Source organism: Diadema setosum, chromosome 16 (genome assembly GCF_964275005.1).
Source record: "Diadema setosum chromosome 16, eeDiaSeto1, whole genome shotgun sequence".
In the NCBI taxonomy this organism is placed as follows: Eukaryota; Metazoa; Echinodermata; class Echinoidea; order Diadematoida; family Diadematidae; genus Diadema; species Diadema setosum.
The window spans coordinates 12,907,696-12,925,757 of NC_092700.1; the positions used below are offsets into that span (position 1 = coordinate 12,907,696).

Consider the following 18,062-nt stretch of genomic DNA (forward strand, 5'->3'; position numbering starts at 1 on the left):
ATTTTTGCGAATAGGGACATCTTTACAGTATACGTTCTAGGAAGTCTAAAAAAATGCAAACAACAAAACACAGAAAAACATAACATAGACTTTTAAGTTATGTAGACCTATAATGTCGACAAAATTCCCTGTTATACATTGATTCCTCCCCCGGCTCCTCCCATAATAAACACGCAGATTGCATCGAATAGCCCATTAAAGAGATGTACTATTGGAAGGTCTACGTATTTTTTTTTTTCTGAATTGGTCGAATATCACTTGAATCGTATGGGGCTATGGGCCTATTATTGAAGTTTATCGATGTTTTGCATAAGTAGGTTTAGCACTGAACGTAAGGTAAAAACTTCTTCGTTCGCTCTTTTGGAGGACGCACCATACCACCCTTTGTCAACTTTTAGCAATCGATTAAGCTGCACCGATCGATAAAGAAGATTATTTTTTGTTTTTGTTTTAAAGAATATTTTATTCTTCATCAATGGGAAGCACGATGTACAAACAAATTTATACAAAACTCTCTGCACCAATTTCGTATTCATTTTCATCAATGAAAACAAAATTTATATCGAAACTTAACATCAGTTTAATACATTTTGATACACTCTGATACATTTTGTCACAATCCCATACACATCTATATTTTATATACTATTTTTACACTACTAATCCCTCATTCTCTTTTTACTTTCATTCCTTCATTACATTACAAATTTTATTAACTAAATCACTAGCCCAAATATACTTTCTTTTCAACATTCATTCAATCCAACTTTATTGAAGTTTATTCTTAAAAAAAAAAAAAAAAAACAAGCACACAAACAAACATAAACCACCCCGACCACCCTTACCCCCGTCCATTCTCCCTCTTACTACCCTACCCCATTCCCCCTCACCAACAAAACCTCAAAAACAACTAAAACATGTATGTCCTGACATACATTGTAACACACATTTCAATACGAGTGCGTGGAAAGGCATTTCCTGGTGGATGTGCTGTAGGCCCTACTCTATTAAACAAAAGCAAAACAAAATCTCAATTCTTTTTCCAGTTTTCCTACTTTTGCAAATGTCTTGACAACGTATTACGTATAACGGCTAACTTTTCTTCTTCTAACTTATCCTGCTCTACAAAGCTTTTAATGAAATATTCCGTTGGGGATATCTTATTTTTCCTTCCTAAAAAAAGCAATTTCTTCACCAAAATCATAACATGGTTGACCAACTGGGCTTTTCCTTTATCTGGTAACTCTATACCAAAAAAAAAAAATCTCTTCCCAACTCAACTGTTGCAAATCAACATAATCAAAAAAGTACTGCATTTTTCCCAAACATTCCTAGCGAATTCACATTACTGAGTATTATCTGTGTAATCGATCAGGTACTAGTAGCCTTTCGCCAGGTCCATGTAGAAATCTACTGTGCATTGCGATCGGAGTTCGTTGCGAAGCCATCGAATCGTCTCCGCATCATTAACCAGCCGAGCGCAGCGTCAAGCGTGTCGCATAGCTCTAGTTGGTGCTCCGTGTTTGACATCGGTTGTGTGTAGGGCTTCCCAGAGAGTGCGCATACAAGACTGACAGCCCACATCCGCACTACACTGCATGCACACACCAAAGCAGAACCTCTTCGATGCACACACACTAACTGCAGCTAGCTGCATGCTACGATTGACTTCATGAGCCACCAAATGCGCCCTGTCTGCTGAACTGAGAATACATCGGTTTTGGACGTCAATATCAAAGGAATTAGGATTTCAGCGAAATTTTCTGGAAACCAGACAGGAAAATGCGAGTGTATTTGCTCTCATGGGCACTTTTTGTGGCCCTTTTAGGGACATGTAGAGGAGAAGTGGTAAGTTCTTGTTGTCGGTCTCCTGTGGCTTTGTTCATAACCGTACAAGTACGTATAACTCACACACCCTATCGTGTAGCCACTGAAAAATAGCAACGCAATTGAATATCAATGCCATTCTTGCCTGTCGTTGATTTCCCATCCGCTTGTGCCAGATCAACAACACAAGCGATCAAGCTCCACATGTACATGCGCGTGTGATTACGACCCCATCGTTTGCTGCCGAAAAGTCGAAAAGTCACTCACTTCAGTGGCTGACAGAATTCAGTAAGCATTTAGCAGCCATTTCTTTAAATAAGTCAATTGTGAATGTGATGTGCATGTGGCCAAAATACATGTGGAATAACAGATCTTCGAGAAGAAAGTCGTGCACTCGCCACACACAAACAAAACAAACAGCAGCAACACTGCCTAAATAATACATTGCATTGCATATTAGGAATTAACTATATACACAGCCCAGTCGCTGTACATACGTAGCGCGACATAGCGTATAAACAGCGTCTGGTCGGGCTAATTAGGAAATAGGCCTGCACACAAAACGGGGGTGTTTCATCAACGTTTGTCAGCGCTGACAACTTAAATCACCATAGTAACAGTCAGTGACCAGAGCATCTCGGCCAATCAAAACCAAGGATTTTGCTGAAATTGGTCAGCGCCGACACTTAGTGGCGACAGTTGTCGGCGCTGACAAGCGTTGATGAAACACCCCCCAGGGCCTACAATAGCTGCACGTACAAATGGCAATACTAAGACCGAAGTACAGTTGTAGAAATTAATTTACCCTCGGTAGTTTTACTCCTGTGGCTGTGAGTGCTGACTAGTACAGTACTGTGTGTAGTAGTATGTAATTTATAGACCGATGGTAACTGCGAAATGCAGCCCGAATGGCGAACACGAAGCTTTCGCTCCCACCCAAACACAGTAAAATAACTACAGTTGGACCTCGATTATCCGGCCTCCTTTTATCCGGAAATCTCTATTATCGGACGCGTTCACGCAGTAAAGGACTTTATTTTTTCATCCAAAAATTGAGAAAAATAGTGACTTTCATGCCGTGGATCTACTATTTCACTAATTTCATAAGATGTGCATGATACTTAGGTTTCTCAATATCTAATGTCATTGTGAGAAATGAGGTAAAACATGTATGATTTTCACATAAAGATGTACTTTATTTTTGTGAAGAAGGGACTACAATTTTGCGCAGACTAGCATACATGTAGATTACACCACTGTTGCGGGGTACGCTACCTGCCTAGCTGCCAGTGCACTGGGACGGCAGCTTGGATGGCAGCTATTGATTAACATTGTGTCTCCCATATCCAGCCACTTGGCTTATCCGGATGAGCGCCGGTCCCGACATGGCCGGATAATCGAGGTCGAACTGTTTTACTGTGTACAACAAGGTCAAGGAGCACCCCGGGGTTAAGACCAATGGTATCTCACTATCTGTCTCTTCACGGTGGGCTTCTTATCTGACGTAATCTACGGTCAGCCCCTGACCATACGATTCATCAAAACTTTTGACATTATTAAATTATTATTAGTATTAAATATTCGACAGCAGTCTGCATTTTTCTACCCATGTCGACAGAGTATGTGCCAAGGCAAATCAACTGCTGGGATTAATCAGGAGATCCTTTCCCTTGTCATTCACCTGAAATATGTGGAATTATGGTACAATAAACAGTCTTGCCATTGACATTGTGTACAAATCATTAGTGCTACTGCTACCAAGGAATTTAAAGAGATAACAGTCACAGCAGTCATATTCCCTTTCATCTCATCCATGTTTGATGCTGCTACTCAAAGATATCTGAAACACAGAGTGGCCTCACAGATAGGAAGGCAATTTATTCATGTGTCAAATTTTACATTAAGACCAGCCACTCGCGAAGGAAGACACATCTTTATAATGGTTATTACTTTTGCCATCCCTTCGTATTAAAGATGAGGGGTAGGCCTATATTGGAACTGACACAGAGATGCGTGAATAGTGTGCAAAAATTGATGAAATAATCAAAAGTACTTGACTTTACATGACTTTACATTAATCTGACATATAAACTAAGTCTAAAGAACTTTGCATAAATAAATGAAGAACTGTACTTGGAGATTATACTATATCAATATAATTTGTCAAAAGTGATTGAATAAAACGATAAAATTGACTTTCCAGTGAGCGTTTAGTTTCAGATATTTTCACAACATACTGCTCAAACTTGAGTTTTGCACATACACATATTTCTGGATGGAATTTATGTTTGCTTTAAAGGTAGGGGATACCTTTTACAGACCTCCCAAAATGCAGCAAAACATTAAATATGAACCTCAGGGGACTTGTTTAGGCCACTGCTGAGAAATCTGGAAGTCAACAGTTATCTACAATTTGAATAATGCACAAACCTCAACTACTCAGTAGTTCTGTGTGTCAGCCACACTTAAGCCTTTTTGTTGCAGTCTTCTGTATTTTTTTTATCTATAAACACAAATCTAAAAGTATAAGAGCTGATGTAATAGCATATAGAGTGTGTGGCAAGAATGTATATAGAAATGTTTGTAAGTTTTGATGAACTTTCTTCACAAATTATTTATGATGGACACACATGCAGTGCATGGGTCTGCAAAGGTAGCCTAGCAATGTACTGGAATTTACGGTGAGCCCCGAAAAAAATTCAATTCAAAATCTAACGGTCAATAAAAATGTACTAAATGTTACCTTCCACTTTCAATACTTTATGGGAGTTTCTAAAATTATACTCTCTTCAACATACCACTGTATTTATACAACTCTTCATTTAAGGCATGCAAATGGATTCCCTACCTTTAAAGCCTTTACATATTTCATTTTTAGATGAAATTTAATTTAATGAAATTTCAAATTAGCAAAATATGGCTGAAATTATGATAAGTTCAGAGAGAATCTTTAGATTGCTTAGAAAGACAGCAGCATCGAACCCCAATCATCAAAGGCACAAATGCACCCGTGGAATTGTTTTGTGCTTCCAGGATAGAAAACTGACAGCTGTTTGAATAATTAGGCCTATGAGCCAGTTGGAACTCTATCTGTAGTACTTCTGTGGTCCTACTGTGTGAGAATACTGTCTGCAACTTACATTGTATTTTCATTAATTGTTGATGTTTGTTTTGAGGCAGTGGAACTGAGAGGATTAAACTTCATGTTTATGTGTGTTTGCTTCTATTTGTTTGTTTTTTGTTATTCTGATTATCGTTATTACCTCCGCCAAGGGAGGAGGTTATGTTTTCGTTACCGTTGGTTTGTTCGTTCGTTCATTTGTATGTTTGTTTGTTTGTCCGTGTGCAAAATAACTCAAAAAGTAGTTGACGGATTTGGATGAAACTTGCAGAAAAGGTTTAGAATGATACAAGTAACAAACGATTAACTTTTGGTAGTGATCCGAGAATTTTTTGGGAATTTATGAAGGATTTTTGATATTTTGGCAGGTAGGGTCAATGAACTTAGGAGTTCAGGTTGCGCATATTTGAGGTTTGCCTGCGCACACTAAAGTGCGTGCTCTAGTTTCTGCTAGAGCGAGGTGCGCCGTGCAGCTGAGGGTTTATGACGTAACAGAGGCTTCTATATTGGGGAAATCGGACGACTTTCAGCACACGATGCTATAAGTACGTATGGGTGTGTTAAATCAGCGATATCTCTATGGAAGAACAAGATCAGTGGTGGAAATGAGCTGCATGCTTGGCGGAGGTCTGCGCTCTCAGAGTGCTTTTCTAGTTTACCCATGTTACCTTTTTTGTCTAACATTGGGCAGAAGTTGGCATATCTACAGTGTATGTTTGGCAGATTATGCTTGATTTCTTAAATGTTTAATGAGACCATAAATTGACCGTTATTATATCTCATTTGATGAATCATCAATTTTGATTTGTTTGAAATTGGTGGCATATAGATCTATTCAACAATTGCCTTCAGTACCTTAGTTCCCAACTGGCCCATGGTACTGAATGCCCTCTTGATATGAAAGCAGTACATAAGTACTGCAAATGTTTGGCATCCATAGCGCAAGATGTGGCCTTTGTCTGATGTGACCGCAAGTGCAATTTATGTCAATGGCAGTGCATGATGTGTGAACTGGCTGGTATAGTTGTTGTTGTTGTTGTTGTTGTTCTTCTTCTTCTTCTTCTTCTTCTTCTTCTTCTTCTTCTTCTTCTTCTTCTTCTTCTTCTTCTTCTTCTTCTTCTTTTTCTTCTTCTTCTTCTTCTTCCATGACTAGTATACAGTCCACTAAATGTGTATCAGCGTACTAGTGTGTGGGCAGGTGTGGTGCAGGCAAGTGTCATTAAAATGTCTACAAAATCACTATGTGCAGCTAAAAACACCCCTGGTTGTTAACGCAGTTGTATGTCTTGCACCCTCTTTTTGGTTGTGAATGACCAAGTAAAATTTCAAGTTGCTCCAAATCATGGACCCCAAATATGATGTCATACAGATTTGTAATAGTTCAATTGGGGGAAAAAAGCAAACTGTAAGATTGTAATAAGTGGTATTACTACCTTAGCCAATTTGTGTAATATGCATTTGAAAAAAATATTGCCATTTAGTGAAAACTCTTAGAACTAACATTCCAGATCACTATTGTGTCTCTTACAATTTTGATGAAGTTTCCATTACTCTGACTGATTTTACTCTGTTTGTTGAATGCCTGTTTTGGGGTCCCATTTTGATGGCTGTTAATCAACTCATTGATACTTACCAGGTTATACAACTTTTATAACTTTCTTAAGACCTATGCAATACCAGTGGAACTTTCAGAGTTACTGGTACTGCTTTGATGTCATCTGTTCTGTTCAAAGAACTGTCTGTTAGATAGAAGTTCTTTTCGTAGACAAATGTCCCTTTTATATAAAAGTCTGACATCAGGAATGGCGAGTCTATCGTATACTGTACTCTACAATGCCCAGTAATGCCATTGTTTTATTAAATGCCCTATTGTTTGATGGGCTAGTGTGTGGTCATATGCTCTGAGATCATGGTGGGAAAAAGACAGGATGTTTCCAGATAGTGGGTACATACAGATAAGCATAGTAGAATATTCTTTGTGAGTCATCAAGTCCATTTTTTTTGCAGTGTTTAGTGGGGGGAGGGTGGCTAATATTTCTTCTTGGGAAAACAAAATGTGTGGTCTTTGTGTAAATAAGGGAAAATACTTGTATTAAGAAAAATATAAAGCAGGTGAAGATGTTGATCCTGATCATCACAATTATAAAGCTGTAGATGCTTTGTGTTGCATTTTGTCACGATCCAAGACAATCTGATGCAATGATAAAAATTGATGATTAATAATGTCAAGCATAGACATTTTTGAATTGTCCAAAACTTTTCTAAGATCAACATGATGCTATGACTGACCTCAAGGTCTTTAGATGAAACTTAATAAGATCACCAGGGTTGCTGATACTTCCCGATTAAGATTACGATATGAATCCTTGACCAAATTGTGATAGTGGGACTGTAGCATTACTTGGAACAATATTGAGACAGTGGACCTGATACTGTGTGCACTGCATATTTTGCAGGGCTTTTATTATTTGTAAATTTGGAAGTTGGGTGCTATTTGCAAATTTTGTGTGTGCTTTGATGGCCAATTAGCTCAGAAAACCCTGAGCATTGTACACACTGTCCAGAGTGCCTGGCACAGAAAGGGCCAAGAGGGCGCATTCTCTCAAGTTATTACTGTCAAACAGCACTGTACATGCTATTAAGGTAATATTATTCCCTCTGCTTTTTGAACAAGGGGCCAGTCAAATGCTCCTTCATTATGCTAGAAAGTGAGAATACGTTCACTTCTCACTATGTTATATACGTGTATAATATACAAGGTATATTTTGTGCAGCATTGTAAATCGTTCAAGCACTGTGACATCTCAAACTTTTAGCGTTCTGATCTAGGAATGACAGCACATGAAAGCATAGTAGTGATGTCAAGACTCATGAACTGATTGTTTGATTTTCCTCAGACTTCACTGATAGTGTTCTAATTAGTCATCTACATTAGATACTGTATCCACAGACATGTGTACTGTATATTTGAGAGGTAAATATTCCCTCATGAGATTCTTGACCATACTTCAAGTCAGCAAGGGCAGCAATATGTGTGTTTGTGTTTTTTTTTTTGTGTGTGTTTTTTTTTAAGGGGTAAGGAAGCAAAGCCATTCATTTCAATCTTTAAGGGGCTAGTATGAATAGCACCACAAGCTTCACAAACTTCCAAGGCTATTCAAGTCTTATCCAAGAGCCTAGTTTATCCTCTTCAGTTGGAGGCCCTTGTATCCTCCTACTGATGATTGCTGGTTGCTTTAAATAAGCAACTCATCTGCAGTAGTTTGTATTCGTGTTAATTCTACTTACTGCCAGGTACTCTTGTACAATACAGATTATGGAAACTCATACGCTTTACCTTTAGTTTATTATTAAGTTGCTAAGTAGTGAATGCTGTAAAGATAGCTGGTAAAGAAAGGAAACAGTTTCAGGTTTCTTTAAGGGGAGAACAAGTTTCATTTCACCAGGTATCTTGTTTGGCGCCTTTTTTTTAACAGCTCTGTAGATTCTTTTCTGCTAATAACTCTGCACAGTTGGTGCTCTATACGCTTTTAAAAAAGGCCATTGTTACAAATAAATGCACACCAATTGAGGTAATGATGTTGTTGCCTCGAAAATTCCAACTGACTTGCACACATTGTATCATCATTAAACTTTCCCCTGTACAATCAGTTCAGGAGAACACATGAAATCAACTGCATAATATTTCTAGACATGTTATGATTACTGAGTGAGCAATTGTGAATTTCAAAGATGGCTGAACTTTAAGGAAAGTCTTAGAGAAGGCAATTTAACCCATAGCATGACCAAGGAATTTTATAAACAGGAATCTACAGTAATTTGGATTAAAAGGATTTGAGTAAATGTTTTGTATTAGTATTTCTCTCGTGTGAGAGTGTTATGGGTCAATCCTGCAGGTTGAAGTTTTAAGTCGGTGTACTTCATATTCATGGTATGTCTATTAACACAGCAGACAACCTAAGTACAATGTACGTGTATAGACCAATTCGGGTTCGTTGAGGGCAGCAGACAATTTGTGGCACTGGGCGCAGCCATAAGCTCATTTTGAGGTGTATTAGCAGACCTCCCCTCCTCTCCCCCACCCCACGGGCAACATGTTTATTGCGCACTTGTAACAAAGGTTCGCGCACTAAGCAAGCATTCGCGCACTCAGTACAAGGCGCCCATTGGCTAAAACAACCATGCATCAGTTTTTCATTCCGTGCGCGTGAGAGGGATGGGGAGAGAGGAGGGGGGTCGGATGATACACCGCAGTAATGGGGCTGCCCATGCCAAAAATACACATAGCGCGTCACAGAATCGGTCTATAGTAATGATGTGAGAAGGCTGATGCATCTCTTTTTAGACAATGGTAGTGTATTCATGTGACAGTAGAAAAATTTTTTGTTGATGACGTGTTATTAGTTTCACAATCCTACTTTTTTTTGGTGATAGAGTATTATTACATTAATATACAATATGCATGATCTATGTTTATTATATTACATCATAATGTAGTGTGAGAACTGCATGATTTCAATGTCAGACAAATCAGCAGTACGTGAGAAATAAAATGTAAGAATTGTGATGGGCATGCAATGTGATAGTGTGGTCTGTAGAAGAGAATTATTCACCTAATTACAGGATGCAGATGCATAATATATTAGAATTGGCAAGTTTAACAGCTCAGGTGAAATATCAAGGTCATATCATATAACACTACGCTATCATATAACACTACACTAATGCTTAATGCCAGTTTATAGCCATAGATACCTGTATGTATTACCTGGTAAGTACATTGTAGCAGTGACAGATAATTTGTATTTGTGCACACGAAAAGGAACTAGACACCAGGTTAGCTTGTATTCTTCTGCAACAGAAGACATGAATTGTCAAATTGTCTTTCATGTGACACCTCTGTCATCACCAACTTACCCCCGCTTACTGTAAAACCAGAAATATCTGCAGCATGAAATTTTCACATATTGCCACTGGCATTCAGTGCACAATGGTGTAAACAAGAACTTTCGCATGCATTTTGATTGCAGGTGTCTTGGCTGCTTGTGAGACACATAAATACTGTAGGGCAATTCCGCAGTTAGGTGGACATGACATGGATAAAAGAAATGTGCCTCTTTATCTTACCCTGTAATCTAGGTATCAACTAATGCCATGGATGTTCACCAATCATTAGGGTCTTTCAAATTCAGTAGATTTTATTTTTCGTATTCATTAATTTTGTGAGATCTAAAACCATCATTTAAAATGTACATGTGGGACTGGGGACGCTGAAATTCACTTAAATGCAAATTACAGTGGGTTCCTTTGAAATTTTTTCCTCAAAGTTTTGCTAAAGGGTAAAAGATGAATGCATTTAAATACTCCAGAAGTCATGTGACATTTTGTCAATTACAAAAGGGTGAAATGACCCTGCGGAATTACTCCGGACAAATGTAACATTACTAACCATGCTTTTGGGGGTCTAGCTAAAAAATTATTGGTCGAACTGCTAAAAAAATTTGCATGAACATTTGTCATGATGCAATAATTGAAATTAATGCAACACTTTGTTTGAAGTAACTTGAATTTTTGCACACTTTTTGTTACAAGACATTGATTTTTTTTGTCATGTCCTTTTTTCGTAACGTTACTAACCAGCCCTTTAAGTTGCTATAGCAATTCTAATATTTCTTGGATTGTGTTCATTCTTTTCTGTATCATAAACCTGGGAAGGATGAACATGTTTTTGACATAATTTTGACTTGAAGTGAATAAATGGTAATTTAGTGGTAAAAACAAATATCTAAATTTGTTCAAATGTAACGTTACTAACCGCGGAATTGCCCTGTAGTATTTCATGCACTAAAGATATCTGTTTTTACAATATTTTAAAGGATTCATAAAATGAGTACAGCGTGGACAAATCTTTTACCAACAGTTAGTATGATCTTTTGGATGTGCTTCATCATCGAAAGCACTATGAAAAATGAGTTGATGTATAGAGTGAGTGTAGTATGCAAATGTCTCTTACCAAAGCAGTAAGTAGCATTTGGATGTAACTTTGTGCTCTAGCTCAGGAGATTATTGAAGTACTTGTATTTAATATTCAAAGGAATCGGAAGTAGTCCGCAATGTGCACATGTCTGAAAAGCATACTTCTCATATTTTGGGTATATTTTTCTGTTGATTTGAAGGTTTCATTTATATGTCTTTTGAGCAACTCGTCTAAAAACTACATTCATCTCTGTTACTAGACTGATTGTGTGCTTACATGTACTACATAACAGTATGACATTAGTTCATTATTTTGTGCATTCACATACTGTATACGCCATATATTTCGCGAGTCTAAATTTTCGCGAATCAGGAATTCCCAACGATTTCGCGAGTGGTTAAATTCGCGATTGTGGAGTCCTGTACTGAACAGAGATTTATGTACACACATACGTCACATAACATCAAGAATAGAGTTGATATTTTCGCGTGTCTTTCATTTCGCAAATAGTACCTGACTCGCAAAATTCGCGAAAATCAAAACCTCGCGAAATATTCGGCGTATACAGTACTCTTGAACTTACATTCAAGAGAAATCTAAGAGCATCCTATCCTGTCTTTTGTTAGTATAGCACTGCCTTGTCAAAATTGCTACATTTATGATTGCAGCAGTGTAAGTAAAATGAAATGCAAGAAATTTTAGCTCAATGTAGACCTGTAGATGCAGTAGGTGGATTTTTTTTTTTTTTTTCATGGGAGTGTTAAAAATTAAAGCACTAGAATATTGGAGGAAAAAAAGCAATATATGAAACTGCTAGACTATATATATCCAAAAACGTGACTCAAGGTTTTTGTTCATTGTTCATTCCACTGAGTTCTGTTCCTCAGTTATTTAATGTCTACTCTGTAGTGAGAGGAAATGCACCAGTAGTTCAAGTTTGTGTAAACAGCATTCCCACACACACACACTCTCTCTCTCCGTCTTTCCTCTCCCTCTCCTTGACTCTCTTTCACCCCACTGCCTCACTGTGAAAATAAGATCAAATCAATATGCCTGGGATGCAGACCTTGTTGTAAAGCATTATGCACAGACTTAGCTACTGTAACCCAATGAGATTTTCTACTTGGTGTTGGAGCTTGTCAATGCTAGCATACAAGCATCCCTAGTGTTGAAGGTGCTCTTGTCAAGAAGGGCATGGATGGCTTGGTTGTATTAAATGAAAATAGTTCTATAGGCCTGTATAGTCATGACTGAAATATATGGCTGTAAATCAAGGCTCACATAAGCTATCACAATGTACAGTCTGTACATTTATATTTCATCAATTCATTGTCTGTTGTCCAAACTGTTTTAAAGATCTCAGTCTTGTTTGAAAACCCCTTGGTTCAGGGGTGTATATCCAGGATAACAAACTGTTAGATCTAACGTTAGTCCTTGGTGTAAATAACACCACCAAGAGATTTATCTTGACTACAAAAACATCGGAAATCCATAAAGCAGATACCTTACCTAAAAAATTCAGCACAGGAACAACAGTGCCTACAGGACAAGGGTCTAATATATGTTAGATCTAACGTTAGATCTGGAGTCTGGACTTTCGTCTGGACTTTCTTCAACTTCTGGCAGCAGAGGTATGTATACTATAATGTTACGCTGTGCCTTATTAGCGCTGTGCACATACAGCTGCAATGTCGATGGTTAGTGAGTATACTCATCAAAACTTGGACTGCCACATAGAATCTACTCCTTGACTGCTCAGTAGTCCTAGTCCTAGTTCTAGTATATCAGAGTCTATGTGTACTGGGTGCCGTCACAGTCACAGTGAAATGTGCAATCTGTGACTGTTTCTATTCATGCTCACATGACTTTCACAAAGCTACATGTAGATTCACAGGGAGCTGCTCAAATCTAAAGTTAACCTGTAACTATACCTGTAGTTAGTTTTGTTGATAGCGATACCCTAAGGGCCTCTAACTTTACGTTTAGAATGTGTAAAGAGAACTTGTGGTTGCTCTAGCTACATTGTAACTCCAAAGCAGAGGGGTGGGAAGAAAACCATAGCCACAAGAAATTGTGTGGATAAGATGCTTGCAAATCAATAATAATGGCATTCCTATCAAAGTGTGGCAGTAAGTGGGGTCAATGTGAACTTGAATGCAGTTTACAATAAGCTCATGCCATGGTTACAGATATAGTAGGCTTGACCCCTGTGAGAACTGAATTACTTCCTATGATGACAGCTACTCACAAAATAGCTCGTATGCATGTAATTGGGTTATTGCATGCTGGGCTTTGCATAGCACTTCCGGATTTCATTGTACATTTTAGCTCGCTGTGATCCAACTTTGATAAGCACCGTGTGAACATTACATGTTCAGTTGCTAGGAGCTAATTTGCATATCATCGATGACAGCATGACCTTGTGAACATGGCTAATTGTACTTGAGAAAATCTGCTTGGCAATTTACATGCAGCTCTGGGACATTACACAAATGCTAGCCTGTCCAGCTCATTCAACTCTTGTTTCTTGTGTGTCCATGAGGAGTAATCCAGATATTGAATGGAAGTGTTGTTCCAGGGAATAATTGTCCAACTCAGATTTGATTAGCAATTTCAGCTGATGAACAATATTTCACATGGTATCCTGTACACTTCTACGGAAGAAAACTGCTACACAAAAGATAGTTTGTGTAGCAGTGGTGTAAAAGTGCATAGCAAATTGCGATGCGATACCAGGAAAATCATTCCCTGTGTTCCAAATGTTGAGATTTTGTTTTCACTGCAGACAGCCCAGAAAACTATTCACAAAGTTAAAAAAAAAAAAAAAAAAAAAAAAAAAAAAAAAAAAAAAGTTCTGTGATGTATATCTGGTGATATTGTGGTTTTATCTGGTGAACTTTTGAAACAATTAAAATAAGCTACTCTAATTGTAATGTTGTGAGTTTTCTTATTTCAATATTGTGCTCTATTGAATGTGTACTGCCTTCTTAATGTTAAGGTCTAGGGTTTCAGCCCTTTGACAGTAGTTGTGTTGGTGGACAAATAGCTGTTTTCTCTTTATATAGATAGGTATGTGGTGGGAACCTAAGCCATAATTTTGTTGGATTTAGCATGTGTGTGCCGCTTGACTGGAATGCACCCTGAGGAATAGAGTGTGTAAACAGGTTTGGTTCCACAGACAGCAATATGCAAATGTTTTAAGTAATATGAGTACCACAATTGGCAGAAAAGCACTATATTGAAAACAACTACAAATTATTATTATTAATTTGAATACAAACCAAGTGACATGGATATGGTACTGCAAGTTGAAATCATCTCTTCTGGAAGATTTGATGATGGTAGCTTGCCCAGACACTGTCTGTAGCTTAGACTAGGCTATCTTCAGTGCCATGGTACTCTGATGCATCTAGTTCTTGTCTCTCCTCCCTGCTCAATATTTCATCAGCCTTATAACAGGCTCATTATTGGAGCCCTTAGTTGACATACGCAAATCACTACACCAGAGTCAAATTACATGCCTAATTTCACAAGCCCTCTTATGAATTTTCCACACAGGCATCACTCCAATTTCTCCAACATGGATCAATACTACAGGCACTTCAGAAGGTTTGATAAAGCACAAAGAAATTCATGAGATCATCAGACTTTCAGATATAATCATTTCAAGATATTAATGTGTTGACACGTTGTGTTTCTGTGTGTGCGACAGAAAGGCCAAATTGCGGTTGACGTCTGGATAGACCTAACTAATGATACATGACAGATGTACTTCCTGCTACGTAGACATGCAAATCTGTTTGAATGCAAATTGCTAATGAGTGTTATCAGAAAAGTGATACGAGTATGCTGTTTTATTTGAAGGTCTCATCAAGACATTTTTAAAACAAAACATGAACACTCATCATGACTGAAAAAAAAAAATCATGACACTTCATTGAAGTTTCAAGTTTGTTGCATTGATTTGCAAAGAGAACACTCACTACGAAAAGACTGATTTGTCACTTTACTCTCACTTGGATTGGATCTTTGCACTCCTTTATACGACCACCAAAAACCAGGCTATTATTTGCATCATTTAAAGGCAAATGGCATAACACTGTTCTTTATTATGACATGTTCTGACCTGTAAAATATTATGCAAATTACTGCAAACTAATTTAAGATTAGCACAATGGTTAATTCTCGTCAATTGACACACATTTGTATGTTACACGAATCTTTTTTCTGAGGTTGGGAGTTGTAATAACTGTTGAAGTCCATTTGCAACTTCATAAAATATTATTCATATTTAACTCGTTGAGGACGGGCTGATTTTTGCTACAAGACGCATTTCCCATAGACCCTTGCCCGAGTATACTTGGGACTCGTCCTCAACAGGTTAATATCTTTGAATGGACACTTTAAAGAAAAACAAGTCTGTTAGTGACATTCAATGCAAAACAATGAACTGGATGCTTCCGGAGGGTTAATTAAAGGACCATTCTGGTCGCCTGGTCAAAACAAGTTTATAATTTTTTGTTTGAACACAAATTCCATGAATCGTTATGTTGGGCAAGCTTACCAGTATGCAGCAGCAGGGCCTACAATTACATATACGTCGCTGTGATAACGAGTGACGTGCCTAACCTCCCGAGAGAGAAAATAAAGGGTTATTTGTACCCCACTACCAATGTGCACATGAGCTGATTACGAACCAGCTTATTGGTGAACAAAGCAGTTTGGGTTAATGAAGCACAACCTAATGTTAGTGTAATTCCATACTGCACATTACAATTATTGACAAATGCGCAAACTGCCCTCTTTCCCTATACATTCTGATGGCTTGATGAGCTAGCTCTCTTTCTCTTTGTGGGAACTTCCCACAGGTTTGTCAACTCAAGAGGCCTTTCCAGGAACAGAGGGAAACTGTATGTTGCTGTGATACTGACATTGCAACTATGTGAATCATTGGTGGTTTCTGTGCTGAGTAGTACTGTCTAAAAGGTTTCTCTTTTCTGTGTACAGAGTTACTCATCATTGTGCAAGATCTGTCATTCACGTGACACATAATGTATGGATGTAAGCCTACAGGTTCTTTGTTTAAAGTAGGTTATGTCTACAATTGATAATTATAAATTGTGTGAGTGTCAACCTATCCCATATCCTTTTCGACATTACAGGATTAAACTCCAGTATTAAATACAAAGACACAGGCTCAGAGAGAGAGAGGGAGAGAGAGAGAGAGCTCAGACACAAATCTACACACTGACACACACATCTCCTCATATCTACATGTACCCTGAATAGAACAGCATGTGATACAGCACCACATGCATACTCCCATGTTCAGAATGTACCGGTACATGTCCATGCATTACTGTCTTCACAGTACATGGTACACATTTGTACCTAGATTTCTAGGTTGATGTGTACTATTCTAAACTGAAGTTTCCTGATGATGATTTAATAGTCTGTTTTCTCCTTTTTGGTAGTGAGTGTGATATCTGTGGGTTTTAGATCAAGGCCATGAATGGTCTGTTGTATAATTTTCTTCTTTTTCATGTCTGCTCAGTGACTGTGCACTCAGAACGTGATTTCTTCACTGAATTTTCAGGCTGTGGAGTTTCACAGTTGAATTAAGCTACATTGTATTTCAAGGACGGGGTCAACAAGTGAATAGTAGGAAAGGGAACCTTTCGGCAGTGGGTCAAAAGATAGAGCTCTCTGGAATAATTCATCAAATTACCACTTTTGTGTATTAATATCAAAACACATAACAAGCATTCAGAAAAGAAAGTGACCTGTAACTTGTTGCCTTGAGTTGTTTGAAATACAGATAGAGCAAGTCATTGAACAGTGTAGTTGCATAATAATTGTAAGATATGGTTCAAAGCTCTTCATCAAAAGCCATTCTGATGCAGTTCCAGTCTGCACAGGTGTAAGGCTACCTGGGTACAAAGTTGCAGCATATGGCCCTTGTGGGTGCTGTGAATAGTGTGTTAGTTTCTTTCTCACTCATTTCTACATACTGTAAAACACAATATTTTAGCGGCATGAAATTTTCGCAAGTTGCCTCTAACATTCAATGCATGTAGTGTAGACAAGAACCTTCATACTGTATACGCCAAATATTTTGCGAGGTTTTTATTTTTCGCGAATTTCGCGAGTCAGCTGCTATTCGCGAAATTAAAAACACGCGGAAATATTGACTCTAATGCCGATATGAATGTGACGTACACGTATACATTTCTCCGTTCAGGACAGGACTCCACGATCGCGAATTTAACCACTCGCGAAATTGTCGGGAAGTCCCGATTCACGAAGATTTAGACTTGCGAAATATATGGCGTATACAGTATGCATTTCAATTTCGCGGATCTTGGCTCTCGCGAAATTCCCGAAGTTAAAATGCACCCGAACATTCCTTGTTTTACAGTATACGCTTGACTAAGTGCTATGTTTGTATCATACCCAATCGACTACTGTGTAGACTTGATTGACTTGTTTTGTAGCCAGCCACAGATCATTTGCTTCTGAATGTAGTGATTGTTGATATTAATGGTATCATGTAAATAATAGGCCTACATGCATGTATTGGACATAGTATCGTACTTTGTCTCTTTACTGTATTATAGTTTGTGTGAGATAAATTTGTATCTTGGGACTCTCTCATAGCTGCTATGATTTGCCAGGCACTGCTGTGGTGTATGATAGGGTATACGGTGTTATTGCCATGTCAGCTGCCTGGGCAAAGCTGTTTTGCATTAATGCATTCGGCAAATAGATGTGATGGCATCGCCAAGGACATAAATTCATATTGGGTGTAGCATTCCAGTGAATTGTTTCCAGCTTGATGCCCAGTTGAATTGTCCGTGCATGTGTGTATACGATATGCATAGTGTACAATGTATGTGTGTGCTTCAAAGAGGAGAGAATTTTGTGTGCTTGTTTGTTTGTTTGTTTTTTGGGGGGTCATAAAAGTGCATAGTTGTATACATGTGTCTAATGTTCTTTAGAAAAAAAAAATCAAAATCAAATTGACATTGACATTGAAATGTACCACAGCAAACATCTGCTGTATACATTGTACATCTACAGTATACAATATGTATCCATCAATAAGTTCATTATGGTTCCTGCACTTTAGTCAGATTG

General features: G+C 38.0%; 1 protein-coding gene across 1 annotated transcript in view; it reads left to right on the top strand.

Annotated features, from left to right (window-relative positions):
• The first annotated feature begins 1,656 nt into the window (after positions 1-1,656).
• Positions 1,657-18,062, top strand: part of LOC140240140 (uncharacterized) — a 56,807-nt gene continuing 40,401 nt past the window's right edge. Inside the window, exon 1 of the mRNA XM_072319946.1 lies at positions 1,657-1,848. Within this exon, the coding sequence (XP_072176047.1) occupies positions 1,783-1,848 (66 nt within the window). The 5' untranslated portion in view covers positions 1,657-1,782. The remainder of the gene's footprint in view (positions 1,849-18,062) is intronic.